Source organism: Salvelinus alpinus, chromosome 6 (genome assembly GCF_045679555.1).
Source record: "Salvelinus alpinus chromosome 6, SLU_Salpinus.1, whole genome shotgun sequence".
Lineage (NCBI taxonomy): Eukaryota > Metazoa > Chordata > Actinopteri > Salmoniformes > Salmonidae > Salvelinus > Salvelinus alpinus.
In genome coordinates, this window is record NC_092091.1 from 74,784,155 (window position 1) to 74,807,128 (window position 22,974).

At 42.9% G+C, this 22,974-nt stretch overlaps 1 protein-coding gene and 1 long non-coding RNA gene across 3 annotated transcripts in view; one reads left to right on the forward strand and one right to left on the reverse strand.

Moving 5' to 3' along the window:
• The window catches only part of LOC139579371 (uncharacterized), a 331,703-nt gene that overhangs the window by 64,917 nt on the left and 243,812 nt on the right, over nucleotides 1-22,974 (forward strand). The window lies entirely within an intron of this gene.
• On the reverse strand, nucleotides 242-18,042 carry LOC139579316 (E3 ubiquitin-protein ligase TRIM21-like). 2 transcript variants are annotated; one of them, XM_071407874.1, is made up of 17 exons: nucleotides 17,867-18,042; nucleotides 10,103-10,182; nucleotides 9,882-10,053; nucleotides 9,075-9,658; nucleotides 8,674-8,769; nucleotides 7,931-8,086; nucleotides 7,471-7,548; nucleotides 7,126-7,264; nucleotides 4,841-4,891; nucleotides 4,684-4,734; nucleotides 4,528-4,572; nucleotides 4,378-4,422; nucleotides 4,226-4,276; nucleotides 2,955-3,008; nucleotides 2,821-2,847; nucleotides 2,418-2,593; nucleotides 242-2,173 (listed from the first exon to the last, which is right to left on the reverse strand). In XM_071407874.1, the coding sequence occupies exons 3-17, from the start codon at nucleotides 10,018-10,020 to the stop codon at nucleotides 1,799-1,801; spliced, it is 2,067 nt and encodes a 688-aa protein (XP_071263975.1). In that variant the 5' UTR covers nucleotides 10,021-10,053; nucleotides 10,103-10,182; nucleotides 17,867-18,042; the 3' UTR covers nucleotides 242-1,798. The 2 variants fall into 2 exon arrangements, with proteins under 2 accessions (XP_071263975.1, XP_071263977.1); XM_071407876.1 differs by lacking the exon at nucleotides 4,684-4,734 and having other exon boundaries at nucleotides 9,882-10,182.

Genomic DNA, 22,974 nt, shown 5'->3' on the forward strand with positions numbered 1-22,974 from the left:
CACCCCTCGTGTAAACATCACGTTTACACTGTAATTATGCTGCCTATTAGATAGTTGTGGTATTGACCCTATACCTGCTTTCAGATTTAATGAAATGCAGGCTATCAATTGGAGAAATATTTTATTTGTAGCCTTATTGAATATGCTAATTTAATAGGCTCTAACAGGGTATAATATAATATAATAGCCTATACAATACTGTACTGGAAAGTTCAACAAGATGGACAACTCAAGGTCAGTGTTATTTTAGAAAAATTCATGCAATGATTTATTAGATTAGCCTCCAATTGAACTCCAATTACAACATGATTCAAATATATTCTGTCACTAATATAGTTTTCCAAAGAGTATTCAGTCTCATTCACCCCAGGCTATCCAGTATGGTAGGTTCAATCCCCACATTCCATTAATTGTGAATATAGTTGTATGTTTGATGTTCATTTACACAATCTGGACAGAAGTCAGTGATCATTGTGCTCTCTGTTTAAGATCAGTAACTCTGCATTAGTGATGGCCAACACAACCAAGGGGACTTCTTTTTAGATGCTGTTAGTTATATACAGTACATACACTGAATGTACCAAACATTAAGAACATCTTCCTAACATTGAGTTGCACAGCCCCCTTTTGCCCTCAGAACAGCCTCAATTCGTTGGGGCATGGACTCTACAAGGTGTTGAAAGCGAAGTTGATGCTGGCCCATGTTGACTACAATTCTTCCCACAGGTGTGTCAAGTTGGCAGACCATTCATTGAGTGGTGGACCATTCTTGATACACACAGGAAACTGTTGAGCGTGAAAAACACAGCAGCATTGCAGTTCTTGACACATACCGGTGCGCCTGGAACCTACTACCATACCCCTTTCAAAGGCACTTAAATCTGTAGTCTGGCCCATTCCCCCTCTGAATGGCACACATACACAATCCATGTCTCAATTGTCACAAGACTTAAAAATCCATATTTAACCTGTCTCCTCCCCTTCATCTACACTGATTGAAGTGGATTTAACAAGTAACATCAGTAAGGGCTCATAGTTTTCACCTGGATTCACCTGGTCAGTCTGTGTCATGGAAAGGGCAGGTGTTCTTAAAGTTTTGTCCACTCTGTGTAGAATACAATGACTAAATTGACTGGCTCATAAAGGATTCTTTGTCTTTGTGTTTGTCTCTGGGTCTTACTCGGTGGCTCCCAGTCCACATAGTTTACATTTGGTTTATTGTGGACATCCTTCAAAAACTGGATTGTAATATACAAGTAATATGTTTTATTTGTATGACTGTGGTTATGTCCCAAATAACACACTATTCCCTATAGTAATGCAATACATAGGGCCCATAGGGCTCTGGTCAAAGAAGCAGACTAAATGGGAATAGGGTGCCATTTGAGACACATATGACCCAATATAGACAGATTAATCCATCGTGTGATAAGGACAGATGGTGAAATCCTTCATTCTCAGACTGATGGACTGTAGTGGGTTGTATTGGTCAAAATGATTAGTCCAATCCAGACTCAGTATCCAGAGTATCCATTGGTCAGCTCCATAGAACACAGGAGGTCATTATGAATGGTTCTAAGAGACTGTATTTCATTCCAGAAAATTGTTCCCTCTCTTCTGGCCTTGTTCACTTCCCTATGTTGACATGAGACATCTGGGTATATTGGGCGCATCAGCTATAGCTTCCAGCATATTGCTTTGACCTATCCAGCCCCGTCCTATTGGCTCAGTGAGGAACATTGAACAAGGACAGACAGGAAGCTACCTTTAGGAATGCACAAAAAAACTAAAACCCATCTCAGTCCACCAGAGGCATCGAGACAGGACAAATGATGAGCGGCGCCTCGTTCCTGCCAGACTTATTGGTGCAAGGGCTGAAGAAGGGATGAATGGCATCCGAGAAGCTGTCGGTGAATGTACAGATGAGCGTCTTAGCGTCCACGTTATAGAACGACACCTGTCCCTTATCACAGTCTACGTAGATCCCTATACGGTTGGGTTTGTGGTTGAGGCCCAGTGCTGTCGATGGTTCCGTTCGGAACGCGTAGTCCTTCTTATCCCGGAGACTCAGGAACCAGTAGCCGTGGGCGGGGCTTACTATGATCTTCCCTTTCCTGTTGATGGAGTGGCTAGCCACGCCCAGGTCCCAGTCCGTCTTCCCACCCACCTCCACCTACGATACAATGCGATACCTTTATTGTCCATTTACATTCATTTTGTGAGGTCAGAATACAAATCACCCATAATCAATACACTACAACACAACATCATGCAATACAACAATACTGGAAAGTGAGCACATATATATTCACATAAACCCTGGCATACAGTCCGGCCATCTATCGGGCCCCATTATAACCCACTGTTCATCAGCCTGAATGCTGTTGGAATGAAATTAGCCCCGCTTCTGTTCTCACCTCCCAGTAATGGCGTCCCGAAGAGAAGGCCTGGCGCCCGAGGACGCAGACCACACGGTCAAAGCGCTCGGGGCCGTCCGGCACGGGCTGGTAGCGGTCCCAGCAGCGCACCTGCTTGCAGTCATCGGAGATGAGCAGGCGTGGGTGGGCGGTGAGAGGGTCCAGGGTTATGTCCACTGAGAGGGAGAAGAGGGGAGAGGGTGAGGTAGAAGGGGGGGGGGGTGCGGCAGAGAGAGAGACATACAGAGGGAGAGAATGAGTGGGGGAGAGACAGAGAAAGAGGGAGAAAAAGTCATCAATCACCAATCAAGAGTTCATTCAGCAGTTTTGTGTCTATATTTAGCAATGATGTGCTTGACACATGAACACAGACAACATGGTACAGGAAGAAGGAAGTACATACCTGCATATTCCTGCACTATCCTCACCTCTGGAGTGTAAGAGAGAGAGGTGTTAAACCATCTAACCCCTCATCAAATACTGTATGTATTTTCACATGACTGGGACTTTGAGTTAATAAATGAATCAAAGCCTTACTTGGTTTTGGATTTCTTCCCACTGACTGGTCTGGTTGAGGTTGAGAAAGCCAATCTGGCCAAACAAAAGAGAATATCTATAATTATACAACGGGTGGGTGTATTCCTAAATGCCAATTGGTTTAAATCGCATTCCAGCCGGTGTTTATTCCACAAGTTACCACTGGCTAAATCTATTATGTTAAAATGCCTATTTACTCTGTTCCATCTGACTGCACAGTCCACTGTCTCATCAGCACAGGCAGGGAAGTTATAAACTTGATCTCCACTATAAAAAGCATCTAGACATTAACTCACATTTCTTTTAGACTAACATTTAGTTTTCAACAGTGCAGATTTGTATAAACCTTGCTCTCTGTCTCTCCGACATTTACAACATTGTTTCAATATTCAAATTCGATCTCCAGCTGTCCCATAGTAATGAACGTGTTGGGAGTCGGGATGAGTGTTTCTCAGCCAGTTGAAATCATGAATCAGCTGGCATTGGGTTTACAGTATAGTAAGAAATGTCAATTGAAAAAAGTAAAACGAGACAAAGTGCAGCTAGTTTGCAGTCTTTCCAGCTTCAGTTTGAAGTGATTGTGTTAGCTGTGTTGATGGCTATCTCCTCTGAACAACAGCTTCCTGATGAGATAGAAAATGTTCTATGCCAGGCGATATCACGCCTCATTAGCTCATTGTTGTGGATGTATCCAAATACATGTCACTAGAAAACAGCTTAAACAAATGCTAATGCAGCTACTGTTGATATTCTGGGTGCAGTGTTTGACGTGACTGTAAGTTAGCCATAGTTGGCTAGCTAGCAAGCAAGGGATAAGAAGTTTCCAGCCAGTATAGTAATGGAACATTTAGAACGAACAACTGGATCGCATTCATAGATACAGAACTGAACGACTGGGTCGCGTCTCTGGCAACCGAACCGATAGAATGAACGACCTGCCGGCTTGGGTAGCAAACCTAGATCTGTGTCGACCTATATTTTGTGGTAGGATGAAATAGTTTGAATAAATTAATCAAGTTAACGTTTTTAATGAAAATATGTCAATCATTATTTTAATATTTTGGTAACCGATTGTATAAAAGTGACAATGCCCTCGAAGCCGGTGTTTGGAGGATATATTCGTCTCGGGCCTAACCACACCTGTACCAATTTATCCTTCAAACACCGCCTTCTCGATCATTATCATGTAATTAGACACTGTATGTATCATTGGTAACAGACACATATGGAATGGGCCTGTGCGTGTGACAGAAACATGAATGAATCCAAACCTGGACTATCTCTTCCTACAGAGTGTTCTGGTGGAGGTGGAGAACGCAAACCTGGCAAAACAATATCATGTAATCAAATACAGTATTATTATTAGAAACAAATGGAAGGGATGAGTGTGACAGAAGCAGCCGTGAATTAATTAAACTCTTACTTGGACTACTTCTTCCCATGGACTGGTCTGGTTGAGAAAGTACATCTGGCCAAACAAAATAGAATACAGGAAATCAATTACTGTATGAATTATTAGACATATGTTGGGTCTGTGAATGTGACAGAGACGTGAATGTTATCTTGGACTTACTTGGACTATTTCTTCCTACAGCATGGTTTGGTTGAGAAAGCAAACCTGGCCAAACATAAGAGAATACATCAAGTCAATACCGTATAGATGATTAGACACACAGAATGGGAGGAGCTGGGACTTTGAGTGTGACACAGGCATGAATGAAAATCATACTTGGACTACATCTTCCCACAGATTGGTTTGGTTGAGGTTGAGGACGCAACCCTGGCCAAACATAAGAGAATGCATTAATCAATATCAGACACATATTAGATCATCATTAAAATAAAAAGATACAGATGGGGTGGTAATTTGAGCGTGTAAACCTTACTTGGAATATATCTCCCCACGGATTGGTCTGTTTGAGGTTGAGGACGCAGACCTGGCCAACAAAAGACAACTGGTTTCAACTGGTTTTGCCTTGGGACCCAAAATTAACCAGGTTGTCTCAGTCACGACATAATATTTGCATTGGGAAAAATAATCGGCAAAATATAATCTGAAAAACTATTTTTAATGCTGTATTGATTTTAAATATAGCAATTATATGACAAGGGAACAACATTCCCACCTCTTTCATTGTCAATAAATAAATTTTGCCCATGTTCTTGATGAAGATTGTTAATAAACTCACTGGTTTGAGACAACAAAATCAACAAAAATAGTGCTGCTAATAGCTTTATATTGAAAATACTGTGATTGAAGACTAATTGTTCGGAGATTAAATTATTTAAAAAAATGTAAGTTCATTATCATTTATTCACACTTTCTACCTGGTTTAAATTGTTTAAATTCAGACTGGAGTATTTTTTTATTCGATTTTTTATTTATTTTACTGACACACACAACCCATTCAAAACCGCGTGCGACCAAAATTTGGGTCATGACCCACCAGTTGAGAATCGATAATCTACATCATCCTCTACATATTGTATTGTAGCCTAGTAGTGTTCATAAAGTAAAATTAGACCGTCATAACACTACAGTATTGTAGTAGTGTTCATGAAGTAAAGTTAGACAGTCTCAACACAACAGTATTGTAGCCTAGTAGTGCTCATAAAGTAAAATTAGACCGTCACAACACTACAGTATTGTAGTCTAGTCGTGTTCATAAAGTAAAGTTAGACAGTCACAACACTACAGTATTGTAACCTAGTAGTGCTCATAAAGTAAAATTAGACCGTCTCAACACAACAGTATTGTAGCCTAGTAGTGCTCATGAAGTAAAGTTAGACCGTCTCAACACAACAGTATTGTAGCCTAGTGGTGCTCATAAAGTAAAATTAGACCGTCACAACACTACAGTATTGTAGTCTAGTCGTGTTCGTAAAGTAAAGTTAGACAGTCACAGTATTGTAGCCTAGTAGTGTTCATAAAGTAAAAATAGACCGTCATAACACTACAGTATTGTAGTAGTGTTCTTAAAGTAAAGTTAGCCAGTCACAACACTACAGTATTGTAGGCTAGTCGTGTTCATAAAATAAAGTTAGACCGTCTCAACACTACAGTATTGTAGTAGTGCTCATAAAGTAAAGTTAGACAGTCACAACACTACAGTATTGTAGCCTAGTAGTGCTCATGAAGTAAAGTTATACAGTCATAACACTACAGTATTGTAGCCTAGTAGTGCTCATAAAGTAAAATTAGACCGTCACAACACTACAGTATTGTAGTCTAGTCGTGTTCATAAAGTAAAGTTAGACAGTCACAACACTACAGTATTGTAACCTAGTAGTGCTCATAAAGTAAAATTAGACCGTCTCAACACAACAGTATTGTAGCCTAGTAGTGCTCATGAAGTAAAGTTAGACCGTCTCAACACAACAGTATTGTAGCCTAGTAGTGCTCATGAAGTAAAGTTAGACCGTCTCAACACTACAGTATTGTAGCCTAGGTGTGTTCATAAAGTAAAGTTAGACCGTCATAACACTACAGTATTGTAGTCTAGTAGTGTTCGTAAAGTAAAGTTAGACAGTCACAGTATTGTAGCCTAGTAGTGTTCATGAAGTAAAGTTAGACCGTCTCAACACTACAGTATTGTAGCCTAGTAGTGTTCTTGAAGTAAAGTTAGACAGTCATAACACTACAGTATTGTAGTCTAGTCGTGTTCATGAAGTAAAGTTAGACCGTCTCAACACTACATTATTGTAGTCTAGTCGTGTTCATGAAGTAAAGTTAGACCGTCTCAACACTACAGTATTGTAGTAGTGTTCTTGAAGTAAAGTTAGACCATCTCAACACTACAGTATTGTAGTCTAGTAGTGCTCATGAAGTAAAGTTAGACCGTCTCAACACTACAGTATTGTAGCCTAGTAGTGCTCATAAAGTAAAGTTAGACCGTCTCAACACTACAGTATTGTAGCCTAGTAGTGCTCATAAAGTAAAGTTAGAGGGTCTCAACACTACAGTATTGTAGTCTAGTCGTGTTCATGAAGTAAAGTTAGACCGTCTCAACACTACAGTATTGGTGATATTCTCTGTGTGTCACGTGCAACAACCCAGCGAGCAAAAGTGGTGAAATCTTGATGTAATTTCAACCAGTTTTGGCCACTGGGAAACTGATAGTACTCATAGATAGAATGTATAGGAGTTCAACAACGGTCAGCCATAACTCACAGATCTCCGGCAGTCTCTTGAGGTCCTCCTGAAACCGCTCCACCATTTGATTGACAGTAAGAAGCACCGCCCCTGAGGTGAGGTCAGAGGTCACAACAGCATCCGACCAATCCCTGGTCTGAGGCGGGGTGGAGAATGTCTGAGAAGAGGAATAAAGAGAATGGAGGAAATATTAATTAGAAAAAACAAGTAGGAAGATCATTTTAAATGAAGAGGATGAAAGGAAAAGTACCTCTTACCTTGTAACTACGATAACTGAAGGAAAAAACGGTTTAAAAGAAGGTAGAAATTGTTGAAAAGGATCAATAAAGAAAAAAGATGTGATGAACAGAAAGAGTCTCTAACCTTAAAGAAAAGTACGTAGTCGTCAGACTGGGCTAGCTGGGTGAGGGTGGCGCTTCTCTTCCTCAGCTCAGAGATCTCCTATAATAGGAAAGAAAAGAGAATAAATACTTTATTATTAATAATCCCAGAGGGAAATTGGTTTGTCAACCATTGCAGCAACACAGTCACAAAGACAACGATCACCAATATCAGTAGCAAAAAAAGACAGCAGCATGAATTTATTTATTAATCACCTACAAAAGATGTAAATGAGCTGTATAGCCAAATCTAGTACAATGCATCACATTTCGTGAGATTTAAGTTTTAATAATATCGTGTCGATGTCTAGTTCTTGGATTGTACATTGTATAAAAGAACTCCGCCTTCGCTGCTATTGATATTATTGTCCTCTTGATGAAATAAACCATTCTCTCTGAAATAAACAAATTCAGTAAAATAAAATGAATGAATAAAAAGAGACCTGCTCTAGGTCTCTGATGAGGGTCTGTCCTCGGTGCTGTGCAGCCCGCTGCGACATCTCTATCACCTCCAGCAGCTCTGCCTGGCTCCTCTCCACAGAGCTCACCAGGGCAGAGAACACATGCATGCTGCCCGCTGTCTCATGCTCCGCACACGCCTGGGGAAAGAGGGAGAGAGAGAGAGAGAGAGAGAGGGATGATGAGGGGCAGGGAGAGAGGGAGGAAAGACAAAGAGGGGAGGGAGGAAGAGAGGGAGGGAGAGATAATTAAATGCACAGTACGCTCTGTGTGTGTGTGTGTACTATGTCTGTGTGTGTGTGTTATGTGTGTGTGTGTTCTGTGTGTGTTTACTGTGTCTGTGTTCTCTGTGTGTGTACTGTGTCTGTGTGTGTGTTCTGTGTCTGTGTGTTTGTGTACTGTGTCTGTGTGTGTGTGTTCTGTATGTGTGTACTGTGTCTGTTTGTGTGTTCTGTGTGTGTATGTGTTCTGTGTACAGTGTGCTGTGTCTGTGTTCTGTGTACAGTGTGCTGTGTCTGTGTTCTGTGTTCAGTGTACTGTGTTCAGTGTACTGTGTACGTACTGTGTCTGTGTGTGTGTACTGTGTGTGTGTGTACTGTGACTGCATGTGTGTTCTGTTTGTGTGTACTGTGTGTGTGTGTAGTGTGTGTGTGTACTGTGTGTGTGTGTGTACTGAGTGTGTGTGTACTGTGTGTGTGTACTGTGTGTGTGTGTTCCAGACACCCACCTGTATGTCCTCCAGTGATGTCCTGATGTCCTCCACCTTCTTTTCTCTCTGTGTGATCATGTCCCTCAGCTCCGCCTCTGTGATTTCCAACTGAGACTGCATACAGAAACAGACCAGAGTCAACATACTGCAATGTACTTATTCCTTATTCCTAGTATGTACATATCTACCTCTACCTCGAAGCATGTGATAAATACAATTTGAAAAATGTTTCAAACCCCCAGGCTCTTTTGTGTAGAGTTGATTAAACTGACAATATAGCTTTGGTTAATACAGTATGTTTTCATTTCACTTCATGAATGTAATCAAATCTACAGTAGTAGCATTGCAATTGAAGTATCCTACATCTCCATCAGAATTAGTTCACACAAGTGCTCCTCCACCGCTGTCCCTCTCCCTACCTTCTTAATGAGCCACTCTCTCTTGGCTGGTATAACCTGGTGTCCATGGTGCTCTCCCTCCATGCACACGGCACACCCACACGTCTGGTCCGTCCGGCAGAAGAACTCCAGCCCCCTCTGGTGTTCGGGACAGAGAGGCACGTCGGCGGAGGAATCAGCAGGCCCGCTCAGGGTGTATCTGCGTGGGACAACAGGAGGGGCGGGGGGCGAGAGGGCGGTGGTGTTGGAGGAGATGGGTGAGGGGGGGTGGGGGTGGAGGACGGGCGGAGGGGTTCTGGATTTCAAAGGTCGTTGTAACCTGGTCTTCATCTCCAACAACAAATCCCCAGGCATCACACCCATCCCTGGGGGTCTTGGAGGGACCGGAGGACGCTCAACCCCGTATGACACCCCCTCATTTCCACCGCCACCCCAACCTTGACTCTCAATCCCTCCTTCAATCACCATGGCCCCCCAGTCCAATCCGTCCGCCATCTTCTTAAACTGCTCGGTGATCTCCTTCAGGGTGCGGTTGATGTGAAGGTCCGGCCTCTTCCTGAAGCTCTCCTTACACAGCGGGCACACACACGTCTTCCCTCCTCCTCCTTCAACAACAAGTTACACTTCATTTCATTAATTCACATGGCGGAATACAATTGATCTCTGAATGGGGATGTGATGAAATAGGCCTACTAATAGAAAACAACCAATAAGGTCGCATGGATGTAAGTTGTTGCATGTATATTTCAGGTAGTCTACAGTATATAGGCCTATGTAAACATTTATATTTCAGGTAGTGTACAGTATATACAAAGCCACAATACAAACCATCCCAGTAGGTGGAGATGCAGTCCAGACAGTAGCTGTGACCACAGGGTGTGGAGACTGGGTTGGTGAACACATCCAGGCAGATAGAACAGATGAACTGATCCTCAGAGAGGAAGCCACCCGGCCCGGAGAGAGCCATGCTGGGGAAAATGGTAGAGCTAGTGGTCTGGACCTCTGCTGGGGAGACGGTAGGGCTGGCTAGTAGGGCTACTGGTCTGGACCTCTGCTGGGGAGACGGTAGGGCTAGTGGTCTGGACCTCTGCTGGGGAGATGGTAGGGCTACTGGTCTGGAGCTCTGCAGCTAGGGGGCAACAGAAGACAAGAGTTAGGTGTCATTAAAAAGTTTGTTGAGAGGAATCTGCCCAGCCCAGAGGGAGCCTGGCTGGGGCTGGGGCTGGTGAGACGTTAGGGCTGGCTGGTAAGGCTACGTATCTGGATCTCTGCAGCTAGGGGACAGGAGCTCCCAGGTATTAGGTAGATTGAGAGTGTGTGTAAATGTCCCTTTAGTTTAGGTAATGTCTGTCAGCACTGTATTACATCACACACACACACACACACACACACACACACACACACACACACACACACACACACACACACACACACACACACACACACACACACACACACACACACACACACACACACACACACACACACACACACACACACACACACACACACACACACACTGTGTCCTCCACAGAGGAACATTTGTCTCAGTCAAGCATGGCTGCCTATGAGATAATGTAAAAGAATGTGGTCTGTGCACTCTGAATGATGTTTACCCTAGTTACACACAGTAGGCCTGCATCTGTCAGATCAGACAGGGGGTGGAATGAAGTAGAACCGGCAGCACAGAGGCGATCTCAACCAGCGCTGATACTGTAGCCTATTGCAATATGGTAAAAACAACCTGGTCTGGTTGGAGAAAACAAGGATCAATAGGCTTTCAGGCTGTTGTTAGGCCACAGGCTCTGCCTGACAGGAAACATCTTTAAACATATAATTAGGAAATATGTTTAAAACACCAAATAAGACTGCTAGTAATTCTCACTTACTCGTTTGCACTCTGCAACCTAAACTGCTATTTGGGGCTCACACAATGTTACTTTCACAAATCACTACCTAGACTATGTCATTACCACACATGCTATGTCAAATCCACCCAGGCTATGTCATGACCACCCAGCTTATGTCACCACCGCCCAGGCTATGTCATGACCACCCAGCCTATGTCATGACCACCCAGCCTAAGTCATGACCACCCAGGATATGCCATGGTCTTAGTACTTATAATTATCTTTCATTTGTTTATGGTTGAGGTCAGTAGCCATACTAGGGTGGCCACATGTACAATATCCTTATGCACGCACGCACGCACGCACGCACGCACGCACGCACGCACGCACGCACGCACGCACGCACGCACGCACGCACACACACACACACACACACACACACACACACACACACACACACACACACACACACACACACACACACACACACACACAGAGCTCATGGGGAAGCGTACATGTTTAAGGTGCCTGAGAGCAATACAAATTTAAATTACGTCGTCATTTCTCAACATTTGTACAGACAGATGTAGCCTATTGAATATCATTACAGAATATGCACAAAATGCATCCTCCAATTGCCTATGCCCACACATTGAACAGACCTGAGCACGGGCGTTTCCTGTTTTAGTTTCTGTCTATAGGCTGGGAGCAACAAAATGGAGTCGTGGTCAGATTTTCCGAAAGGAGGGCGAGGGAGAGCTTTGTTTGCGTCGCGGAAGTTAGAGTAACAATGATCCTGCCCTGGTCGCGCATTCAATATGCTGATAATATTTAGGGTGCCTTGTTTTCAGATTAGCCGTGTTAAAATCCCCAGCTACAATAAATGCAACCTCAGGATATGTGGTTTCCAGTTTACATAGAGTCCAATGAAGTTCTTTCAGGGCCGTCGAGGTGTCTGCTTGGGGGGGATATACACGACTGTGATTATAATCGAAGAGAATTCTCTTGGTAGATAATGCGGTTGGCATTTGATTGTAAGGAATTCTTGGTCAGGTGAACAAAAGGACTTGAAATCTTGTATGTTGTTATGATCGCACCACGACTCGTTAATCATAAGGCATACACCCCGCCCTTCTTCTTAGCAGAGAGATATTTGTTTCTGTCTGCGTGCTGCATGAAGAAACCAGGTGGCTGTACCGACTCTGATAACGTATCCCGAGTGAGCCATGTTTCCGTGAAACAGAGAATGTTACAATCACTGATGTCTCTCTGGAAGGCAACCCTTGCTCGGATTTCGTCTACCTTGTTGTCAAGAGACTGGACATTGGCGAGTAGTATGCTCGGTAGCGGTGGGCGATGTGCCTGTCTACGGAGCCTGACCAGAAGACCGCTCCGTCTGCCCCTTCTGTGGCCCATTGTCCTGGGTTGTGGACCAAACAGAGGATCCGCTTCGGGAAAGTGGTATTCCTGGTCGTAATGTTGGTAAGTTGACGTCGCTCTTATATCCAATACTTCCTCCCGGCTGTACGTATTTCCTGGGGTAACAGTGTAAGAAATAATACAGTGGGGCAAAAAAGTATTTAGTCAGCCACCAATTGTGCAAGTTCTCCCACTTAAAAAGATGAGAGAGGCCTGTAATTTTCATCATAGGTACAGTTCAACTATGACAGACAAAATGAGAAAAAAAGTTCCAGAAAATCACATTGTAGGATTTTTAATGAATTTATTTACAAATTATGGTGGAAAATAAGTATTGTTTATCTCAATACTTTGTTATATACCCTTTGTTGGCAATGACAGAGGTCAAACGTTTTCTGTAAGTCTTCACAAGGTTTTCACACACTGTTGCTTGTATTTTGGCCCATTCCTCCATGCAGATCTCCTCTAGAGCAGTGATGTTTTGGGGCTGTTGATGGGCAACATGGACTTTCAACTCCCTCCAAAGATTTTCTATGGGGTTGAGATCTGGAGACTGGCTAGGCCACTCCAGGACCTTGAAATGCTTCTTACGAAGCCACTCCTTCGTTGCCCGGGCGGTGTGTTTGGGATCATTGTCATGCTGAAAGACCCAGCCACGTTTCATCTTCAATGCCCTTGCTGATGGAAGGAGGTTTTCACTCAAAATCTCACGATACATGGCCCCATTCATTCCTTCTTTTACACAGATCAGTCGCCCTGGTCCCTTTGCAGAAAAACAGCCCCAAAGCATGATGTTTCCACCCCCATGCTTCACAGTAGGTATGGTGTTCTTTGGATGCAACTCAGCATTCTTTGTCCTCCAAACACAACGAGTTGAGTTTTTACCAAAATATAATATAGTTATGTTTTGGTTTCATCTGACCATATGACATTTTCCCAATCTTCTTCTGGATCATCCAAATGCTCTCTAGCAAACTTCAGACGGGCCTGGACATGTACTGGCTTAAGCAGGGGGACACGTCTGGCACTGCAGGATTTGAGTGCCTGGCGGCGTAGTGTGTTACTGATGGTAGGCTTTGTTACTTTGGTCCCAGCTCTCTGCAGGTCATTCACTAGGTCCCCCCGTGTGGTTCTGGGATTTTTGCTCACCGTTCTTGTGATCATTTTGACACCACGGGGTGAGATCTTGCGTGGAGCCCCAGATCGAGGGAGATTATCAGTGGTCTTGTATGTCTTCCATTTCCTAATAATTGCTCCCACAGTTGATTTCTTCAAACCAAGCTGCTTACCTATTGCAGATTCAGTCTTCCCAGCCTGGTGCATGTCTACAATTTTGTTTCTAGTGTCCTCTGACAGCTCTTTGGTCTTGGCCATAGTGGAGTTTGGAGTGTGACTGTTTGAGGTTGTGGACAGGTGTTTTTTATACTGATAACAAGTTCAAACAGGTGCCATTAATACAGGTAACGAGTGGAGGACAGAGGAGCCTCTTAATTAAGAAATTACAGGCCTGTGAGAGCCAGAAATCTTGCTTGTTTGTAGGTGACCAAATACTTATTTTCCACCATAATTTGCTAATAAATTCATTAACAATCCTACAATGTGATTTTCTGGATTTTTTTTTCTCATTTTGTCTGTCATAGTTGAAGTGTACCTATGATGAAAATTACAGGCCTCTCTCATCTTTTTAAGTGGGAGAACTTGCACAATTGGTGGCTGACTAAATACTTTTTTACCCCACTGTATATAAAAAAATGAAATACTGCATAGTTTCCTAAGAACGCGAAGCGAGGCGGCCATCTCTGTTGGCGCCGGATCCAGCCACAATCAGTCCCTGATTAGATGGGAACAATGAACAAATGCAGTAGAACTGGCTTTGAGATCCAGAGTTGAGTTTAAGGGTTATATATTACATGTACAGTATACTGTATGTGGTATATATTTAATATTTTTTACCGCAACCGCCAACCATAGGAAGACTCAGGAGCCCGCTCTCAATGAGTGTGGACAGCCTGCTGCTGCTCTGCTAATCATCAGATGGGGGGGGGGGAAGAGGTATGGGGCTGGCCCTGCCTTGATTGGGTAACTGATTATTAACATTCAACTGCATAATAAATGAATGTGACTGATCAATTGTGAGTCAGGAGCTGGGACTGAGACTATAGGGGGCCCAAGAGGCAAATCTTTTAAAATAAAAATTATGTTATTTTTTATTTATTATTATTTGCTTTTATCCGACCACAGGAGCCTGCGCTCAATGTCGGAACTCATTTGAAAGCACTGAAGTCGGAAGTCCTTTTTTTTCGCAGCAAGAGTGGATTTGACATATATTTCCAATAGAAGTCTCTCCTTAATGACAATCTAAATAGTCTACAACAGCTAAGATGTATTTACCTTGTTCTCTGCATTTCTCCCTTTGTTATAGGTTTATCACACCAAATTATTTAATCTGTACTAAAGAAGTGATTGACAGCGAATGGTTAAGACGGACATTTTTTTCTTCAGAAAACAATATTGTGACATTGTCACATATAGAAGTCACATTGCTCTAAAATAATTGTATTTCCAACGGGAGTATAAAAATCTATTAGTGTGTGGCTGCAGGCTGCAAGATTGAAATGTAAAGAGAGAGAGGAGATCCATCAAGAGTCCAGTATATCAAGACAGTTTTATTCTACAAGTAATCAATCACTACTAGCCTATTATAATTAGACAGTCAGTACTGGAGTAAATCGGTTGACTTCACTTTTCTGGCCAATGAGACTAACCGTTTTTATCACCATCCCAGAATCATTCCGAAGTGCAATTTAAAATGCCCCAAAATTAAGATGAACCATCCCAAATTAAAATAGTCTACATATTTTGTTTAACGTTTGATATGCCAACATGGGACTACTCGAGAACCTAGGTCATTCACAGTAATTGAATTTGCTAATAAGAGTAGCCTACTACTGAAATAGATAAATGGGGCTGAGACAGAAATTCAAATTAAAAAATGGCCTGTAAAAAGGTCAATAGTGGAACACTAGCTTATGTACATCTATTTTGTGTAGCCTGAATGTAGCTCTTTAGAACGGTGTGTTCCCATGAACTGCATTTGGGAACATTGGCACATAACTTCCTGCTGAGTGCGCATCGCTGCGCTTAAACTGTGCAGAAGTAACAGCTTATCAACATTTTAAGCTAAACGTTCTAATCTCTTGCATCAGCTTTAACAGCGTATTATTATGACGTGTCTTGTATGTACAGTAGTTGTATGAATTTGGATCTATCCTCCCAGAACTGTCCCAGAGTCTGTTAGAATCTTCCCACACATTCCAGACATTTTATCATCACCGGGACAACAGGACACGCTTCATTTCGGAGCCCTGCCTATATACTGTAGTTAGCTACCTACGGGAGAAGTAGCTAGCTGGCTAGAAGGAGCTAGGCCTACTGTGGAATAGTACTAGGGAAATAGTCCGTGTTTTTGAGTCTACTCTACTGCTAGCTATTGTTAGCTAGATATTTAAGTGACATCTACAGTGAGGGAAAAAAGTATTTGATCCCCTGCTGATTTTGTACGTTTGCCCACTGACAAAGAAATGATCAGTCTATAATTTTAATGGTAGGTTTATTTGAACAGTGAGAGACAGAATATCAACAAAAAAATCCAGAAAAACGCATGTCAAAAATGTTATGAATTGATTTGCATTTTAATGAGGGAAATAAGTATTTGACCCCTCTGCAAAACATGACTTAGTACTTGGTGGAAAAACCCTTGTTGGCAATCACAGAGGTCAGACGTTTCTTGTAGTTGGCCACCAGGTTTGCACACATCTCAGGAGGGATTTTGTCCCACTCCTCTTTGCAGATCTTCTTCAAGTCATTAATGTTTCGAGGCTGACGTTTGGCAACTCGAACCTTCAGCTCCCTCCACAGATGTTCTATGGGATTAAGGTCTGGAGACTGGCTAGGCCACTCCGGGACCTTAATGTGCTTCTTCTTGAGCCACTCCTTTGTTGCCTTGGCCGTGTGTTTTGGGTCATTGTCATGCTGGAGTAACCATCCACGACCCATTTTCAATACCCTGGCTGAGGGAAGGAGGTTTTCACCCAAGATTTGACGGTACATGGCCCCGTCCATCGTCCCTTTGATGCGGTGAAGTTGTCCTGTCCCCTAAGCAGAAAAACACCCCCAAAGCATAATGTTTCCACCTCCATGTTTGACGGTGGGGATGGTGTTCTTGGGGTCATAGGCAGCATTCCTCCTCCTCCAAACACGGCAAGTTGAGTTGATGCCAAATAACTCCATTTTGGTCTCATCTGACCACAACACGTTCACCCAGTTGTCCTCTGAATCATTCAGATGTTCATTGGCAAACTTCAGACGGGCATGTATATGTGCTTTCTTGAGCAGGGGGACCTTGCGGACGCTGCAGGATTTCAGTCCTTCACGGCGTAGTGTGTTACCAATTGTTTTCTTGATGACTATGGTCCCAGCTGCCTTGAGATCATTGACAAGATCCTCCTGTGTAGTTCTGGGCTGATTCCTCACCGTTCTCATGATCATTGCAACTCCACGAGGTGAGATCTTGCATCGAGCCCCAGGCTGAGGGAGATTGACAGTTCTTTTGTGTTTCTTCCATTTGCGAATAATCGCAGAAACTGTTGTCACCTTCTCACCAAGCTGCTTGGCGATGGTCTTGTAGCCCATTCCAGCCTTGTGTAGGTCTACAATCTTGTCCCTGACATCCTTGGAGAGCTCTTTGGTCTTGGCCATGGTGGAGAGTTTGGAATCTGATTGATTGATTGCTTCTGTGGACAGGTATCTTTTATACAGGTAAGAAACTGAGATTAGGAGCACTCCCTTTAAGAGTGTGCTCCTAATCTCAGCTCGTTACCTGTATGAAAGACACCTGGGAGCCAGAAATCTTTCTGATTGAGAGGGGGTCAAATACTTATTTCCCTCATTAAAATGCAAATCAATTTATAACATTTTTGACATGCGTTTTTCTGGATATTTTTGTTGTTATTCTGTCTCTCACTGTTCAAATAAACCTACCATTAAAATTATAGACTGATCATTTCTTTGTCAGTGGGCAAACGTACAAAATCAGCAGGGGATCAAATACTTTTTTCCCTCACTGTATGTTGAGGCCTGATGTAGTTAGATATTGTAGGAGACACATGCAAAGTAGCTAAGCCTTTCTAGTCTCAGTACTTCTACATTTTTCAGGACTTAGTTCGGGTCTCCACCTGAGACTTTCCACACATTTACATATGCTTAGGCTTTCTTCACAGATTCACATGGCTCCTCCTGGTGTATATTTAGAGAATGGAAATGAGCTAGCTCCAATATAATATTATCATACCAAGTCTGATGAAGTGTAGCAATTCTGCAAACTAAGCACCACTGGCAAACCCACTCGTGATCCATCATGTGACAGGTGTACAATAGGCTAGTATTGGAGAAACACACACACACAATGCACTGGACCACATGAAAATATATGCAAAACACTTGCTTATTAGCTAGGACTTTATCATCTTGAGATGGACCTAGTACCTGTTCTGTGGTCCTTGAGACTTCCAAGTGGATAATGTCCAGTGTCCTGTCTTCTGTCAGTCTTCCCCTCCTCTATCTCTCTATAGATGTTCCTTGTTACACACTTTTTCCCTTTTCTCACATTCTGTCTTTTCCTCACTGCTCTCAACAGGTATCCAGAGTTAGACTGAGGTTGTTGTCATCATGATGAAGTAACTGCAGACTTTACAGTTGGTTCTTCCCTCCCTCCCTCAGCCAATCCAACCAGCCAGACAGGTGTGCCAACCAGGTTCAGGTATGCATGTAATTCTCCCTCTCTCTCTCTCTCTCTCTCTCTCTCTCTCTCTCTCTGCCTCTCTCTCTCTGCCTCTCTCTCTCTCTATGCCTCTCTCTCTCTCTATGCCTCTCTCTCTCTCTTTTTCCACACCTATCTGTCATCCTTTAAAGGATTTGTAAGGATTAACTCATGGCAATGTTCAAGCAGTACCTCTCTTTACTCTCTCGCCTAAACTCCCATAACTGAGGTAGCATTTTCCCAGAGATGGAGGCCCTTTGACGCACACAACCGTATTACATGTGTTTACTCTTGAGTGAGAGAGTGGCGGGCGGTGTACGTCTAATAACATATCATTAGGCACGCGAGACACAGGCCACACCTGTTAAATGTCATCACGAGAGGTAAGGCTTTTGTGGTTCCGAGCACATTCAACTACAACGGTGTCCTGTCTTGGAGGAAAAGTACACAGAGCTTAAAAAATTGAATCAAATCAAATTGTATTTGTCATGCGCGGAATGTATTTGACATGCGCGGAATACAACAGGAGACCTTACAGTGAAATGCTTACTTATGAGCCCTTAACCAACAATGCAGTTTTAAGAAAATACCCCCCAAAAAGTAAGAGATAAGAAAAACAAATAATTAAAGAGCACCAGTAAATAACAATAGAGGGGCTATATACAGGGGGTACCGGTTCAGAGTCAATGTGCGGGGGCACAGGTTAGTCGAGGTAATTGAGGTAATACTTACATGTAGGGAGACAGATCTTACCACCCGTCTTACTGGTTCTCCTATTCAAGTCCCCTTCAAGATCCGCCTCAAGGTTATGCTATTAAACATAAAGTCTAAGTGCTGTAACTGTAAACTATTCCTTGAATGTGCAAACAAAGAGTTAATGATTTGTAAGTCTTTGAAGAATTCTAGTAGCCACACAGACACCAAACAGACACCACACAGACACCACACAGACACCACACAGACACCATACAGACACCACACAGACACCATACAGACACCACACAGACACCATACAGACACCACACAGACACCATACAGACACCATACAGACACAGTTAGAAGGAGAGGATTGTTAGCTCAGCAGCTGTGAGTGATGTGAGTGATGTGAGTGACATGAGTGACATGAGTGACGTGTGTTGTGTGTGAATGTGGTGCAGCAGATCAACTGACGTTGACTGACAATTTCAAGTGTGTTATTTGAAAGTAGGCTAGATTTGTTTTAATGTGGAATACGGCAACATTTGTGGTTTTATTCATACACGTTGTCTACGTAAGAAACCTGGTTGACACAGCAAGTAGGCCTACAGCATGTCCCATGGGTGTGTTCTCTTACGCTGTCACCTGTTTTTAAGCTGCTATGACATTATGACAATAGCTAGAAGGTGCTGAATCTAACTAGACCTGAATAACCCAAATATGCACTTAAAAAACGTTTGTGTTGATCGACAAGACCACAGGTAAGTGGAAACATCACGCAACTTTCAATTTTTTTGACAAGATAAAACTACATGAACTTACTGACAAATATATGAAGTCATTTGAGAGCATAAAACTGCATGAACTTAATAACAAAACGTGAAGTCATTTAGAGAATGGTGTGTGTTTGTTCATGGCTTTCCCGGGAGGACTGACTCATTAGGCAAAGAGAGGACCGACTCATTAGGCAAAAGAGAGGACTGACTCATTAGGCAAAGAGAGGGCTGACTCATTAGACAAAGAGAGGACTGACTCATTAGGCAAAGAGAGGACTGACTCATTAGGCAAAGAGAGGACCGACTCATTAGGCAAAAGAGAGGACTGACTCATTAGGCAAAGAGAGGACTGACTCATTAGGCAAAAGAGAGGACTGACTCATTAGACAAAGAGAGGACTGTCTCATTAGGCAAAGAGAGGACTGACTCATTAGGCAAAGAGAGGACTGACTCATTAGGCAAAAGAGAGGACTGACTCATTAGGCAAAGAGAGGACTGACTCATTAGGCAAAAGAGAGGACTGACTCATTAGACAAAGAGAGGACTGACTCATTAGGCAAAGAGAGGACTGACTCATTAGGCAAAAGGAACACTGACTCATTAGACAAAAGGAGGACTGACCCATTAGGCAAAGAGAGGACTGACTCATTAGGCAAAAGAGAGGACTGACTCATTAGGCAAAGAGAGGACTGACTCATTAGGCAAAAGAGAGGACTGACTCATTAGGCAAAGAGAGGACTGACTCATTAGGCAAAGAGAGGGCTGACTCATTAGACAAAGAGAGGACTGACTCATTAGGCAAAGAGAGGACTGACTCATTAGGCAAAGAGAGGACCGACTCATTAGGCAAAAGAGAGGACTGACTCATTAGGCAAAGAGAGGACTGACTCATTAGGCAAAAGAGAGGACTGACTCATTAGACAAAGAGAGGACTGACTCATTAGGCAAAGAGAGGACTGACTCATTAGGCAAAAGAGAGGACTGACTCATTAGGCAAAGAGAGGACTGACTCATTAGGCAAAAGAGAGGACTGACTCTTTAGACAAAGAGAGGACTGACTCATTAGGCAAAGAGAGGACTGACTCATTAGGCAAAAGGAACACTGACTCATTAGACAAAAGGAGGACTGACCCATTAGGCAAAGAGAGGACTGACTCATTAGGCAAAAGAGAGGACTGACTCATTAGGCAAAGAGAGGACTGACTCAGTAGGCAAAAGAGAGGACTGACTCATTAGACAAAGAGAGGACTGACCCATTAGGCAAAGAGAGGACTGACTCATTAGGCAAAGAGAGGACTGACTCATTAGGCAAAGAGAGGACTGACTCATTAGGCAAAAGGAACACTGACTCATTAGACAAAAGGAGGACTGACCCTTTAGGCAAAGTGAGGACTGACCCATTAGGCAAAGAGAGGACTGACTCATTAGGCAAAGAGAGGACTGACTCATTAGGCAAAGGGAGGACTGACTCATTAGGCAAAGTGAGGACTGACCCATTAGGCAAAGGGAGGACTGACCCATTAGACAAAGGGAGGACTGACCCATTAGGCAAAGGGAGGACTGACACATTAGGCAAAGGCAGGACTGACCCATTAGGCAAAGTGAGGACTGACCCATTAGACATAGGGAGGACTGACCCATTAGGCAAAGGGAGGACTGACCCATTAGGCAAAGGGAGGACTGGCCCTTTAGGCAAAGGCAGGACTGACCCATTAGGCAAAGGCAGGACTGACCCTTTAGGCAAAGTGAGGACTGACCCATTAGGCAAAGGGAGGACTGACCCATTAGGCAAAGTGAGGACTGACCCATTAGGCAAAGGGAGGACTGACCAATTAGGCAAAGGGAGGAACTACTCATTAGGCAAAAGGACTAAAGCACACTGCATTTTGGCCTACTCGGCAGAGAGCACTGTGTAATCGATCCCATGCAAATATATTTTTCCCTTCTGCCAACCTGTCAGGCTGATATTATTATGCTAATGTGCGGTGACTTAAGGGCTGCCATCACTCCCCGACTGCATCTGCGAAAAGGGCTTGTCGTGTACCAAACCCAATGGAATTAGACAATATAGGCCTACAGTGAGGAGTTTTCAGTTGTTTTTACTTTGAGTGATGAGGTACAACTTGCTGTTTTGTTGTGTGATGTTAGGCGCCATCTACCTGTGATTCTTAGTACTACTACTACAATACTCTGAATAGAGAAGAATAACAGCAGGAATAGTTGTGGGGCTCATTCTGACTGATATAGACAGGTATTGAGGCTGATCTTTGTCTTCACACATTCATTCATAAAACCATCATGTTGCATACATGTATACGGTTTTAACCAATCAGCAATTCAGGATCGTTGTGTACAGACAAATATAGTAACGATGTCACAGGAGGATGCTGAGGGGAAGACGGATCATAATAATGGCTGGAACGGAGCCAATGGAAACCATGTGTTTGATGTGTTTGATACCGTTCCACCTATTCCACTGGAGCCATTACTATGAGCCCCTTCTCCCCAGTTAAGGCCCCACCAACCTGCTGTGAATGATATGTATGAAGGTATAACAAAACACACCTGAAGACCTAACCTTTTCCATTTGGCTGCTCAGTAACCCACAATATTACTATGCGAGAGCTTTCAAATTTAGCCAGTCACTGATTTCCTCATAAAACAGTCAAATCATTGCAATATTTTCGCATAAAACGAATCGCCGCAGTACAAAGACGGCTCGCAATTTCAACCAATAACCGCACGTTTAACGGTTAATATTGTTCAATCAAGCCACACCTCAACTAACTTTTCCCATCGCCTCTGAGTGAGAGGTGTAGATTTTGCATCTCTCTGACTGAGTAAAGATTGATGCCAGATAAGCAAATCACTGCTAGAAAAAAACTCCTGTGTGTGAGTGTGTTTGTAAAGATACAGTATCCTCATGCAATAGATTCAGGCGTATTAGTTAATAATTCATGCTTTATTAACCCTGAAATACACGTGTCATCATTCAGTATTGTTAGTAATCATATACTGTAGCCTAAAGGGTAGTGATATTTAACACAGTATTATTATATTATACTATGCTTGACATTACTACTACAATAACATACAAGAAACTTGAGGAAGAAAGGCTCCAAAAAGGGAATAGAAAAGAGACAGATTCTAGATCTTTCTCTAGCTCACAATTTAATGTAATCATTATCAAACATCCACCAAACATCAGCATGACATGAGTAGTTCAACCATGAATAATGAGACTACACATGATAAAGAAGACATTATGTAGTGAGGAAATTATTCATTTAGATTGTATAGACTTAAACTGTCAAATCATTTAACATAAAATTATAAAACAATGATAACAAAACCAGTTAATA

Bases quoted from the DNA above. Each gene is read 5' to 3' on its own strand.
- LOC139579316 (XM_071407874.1), bottom strand. From the start codon at position 10,020: ATGGCTCTCTCCGGGCCGGGTGGCTTCCTCTCTGAGGATCAGTTCATC. The intron at 7,265-7,470 runs GTTAGAGACTCT...TCCTCTTCTCAG, and splicing joins ACTACGTACTTTTCTTTAAG to ACATTCTCCACCCCGCCTCA. The intron at 3,009-4,225 runs GTTTGGATTCAT...TTGTTTGGCCAG, and splicing joins TGTAGGAAGAGATAGTCCAG to ATTGGCTTTCTCAACCTCAA.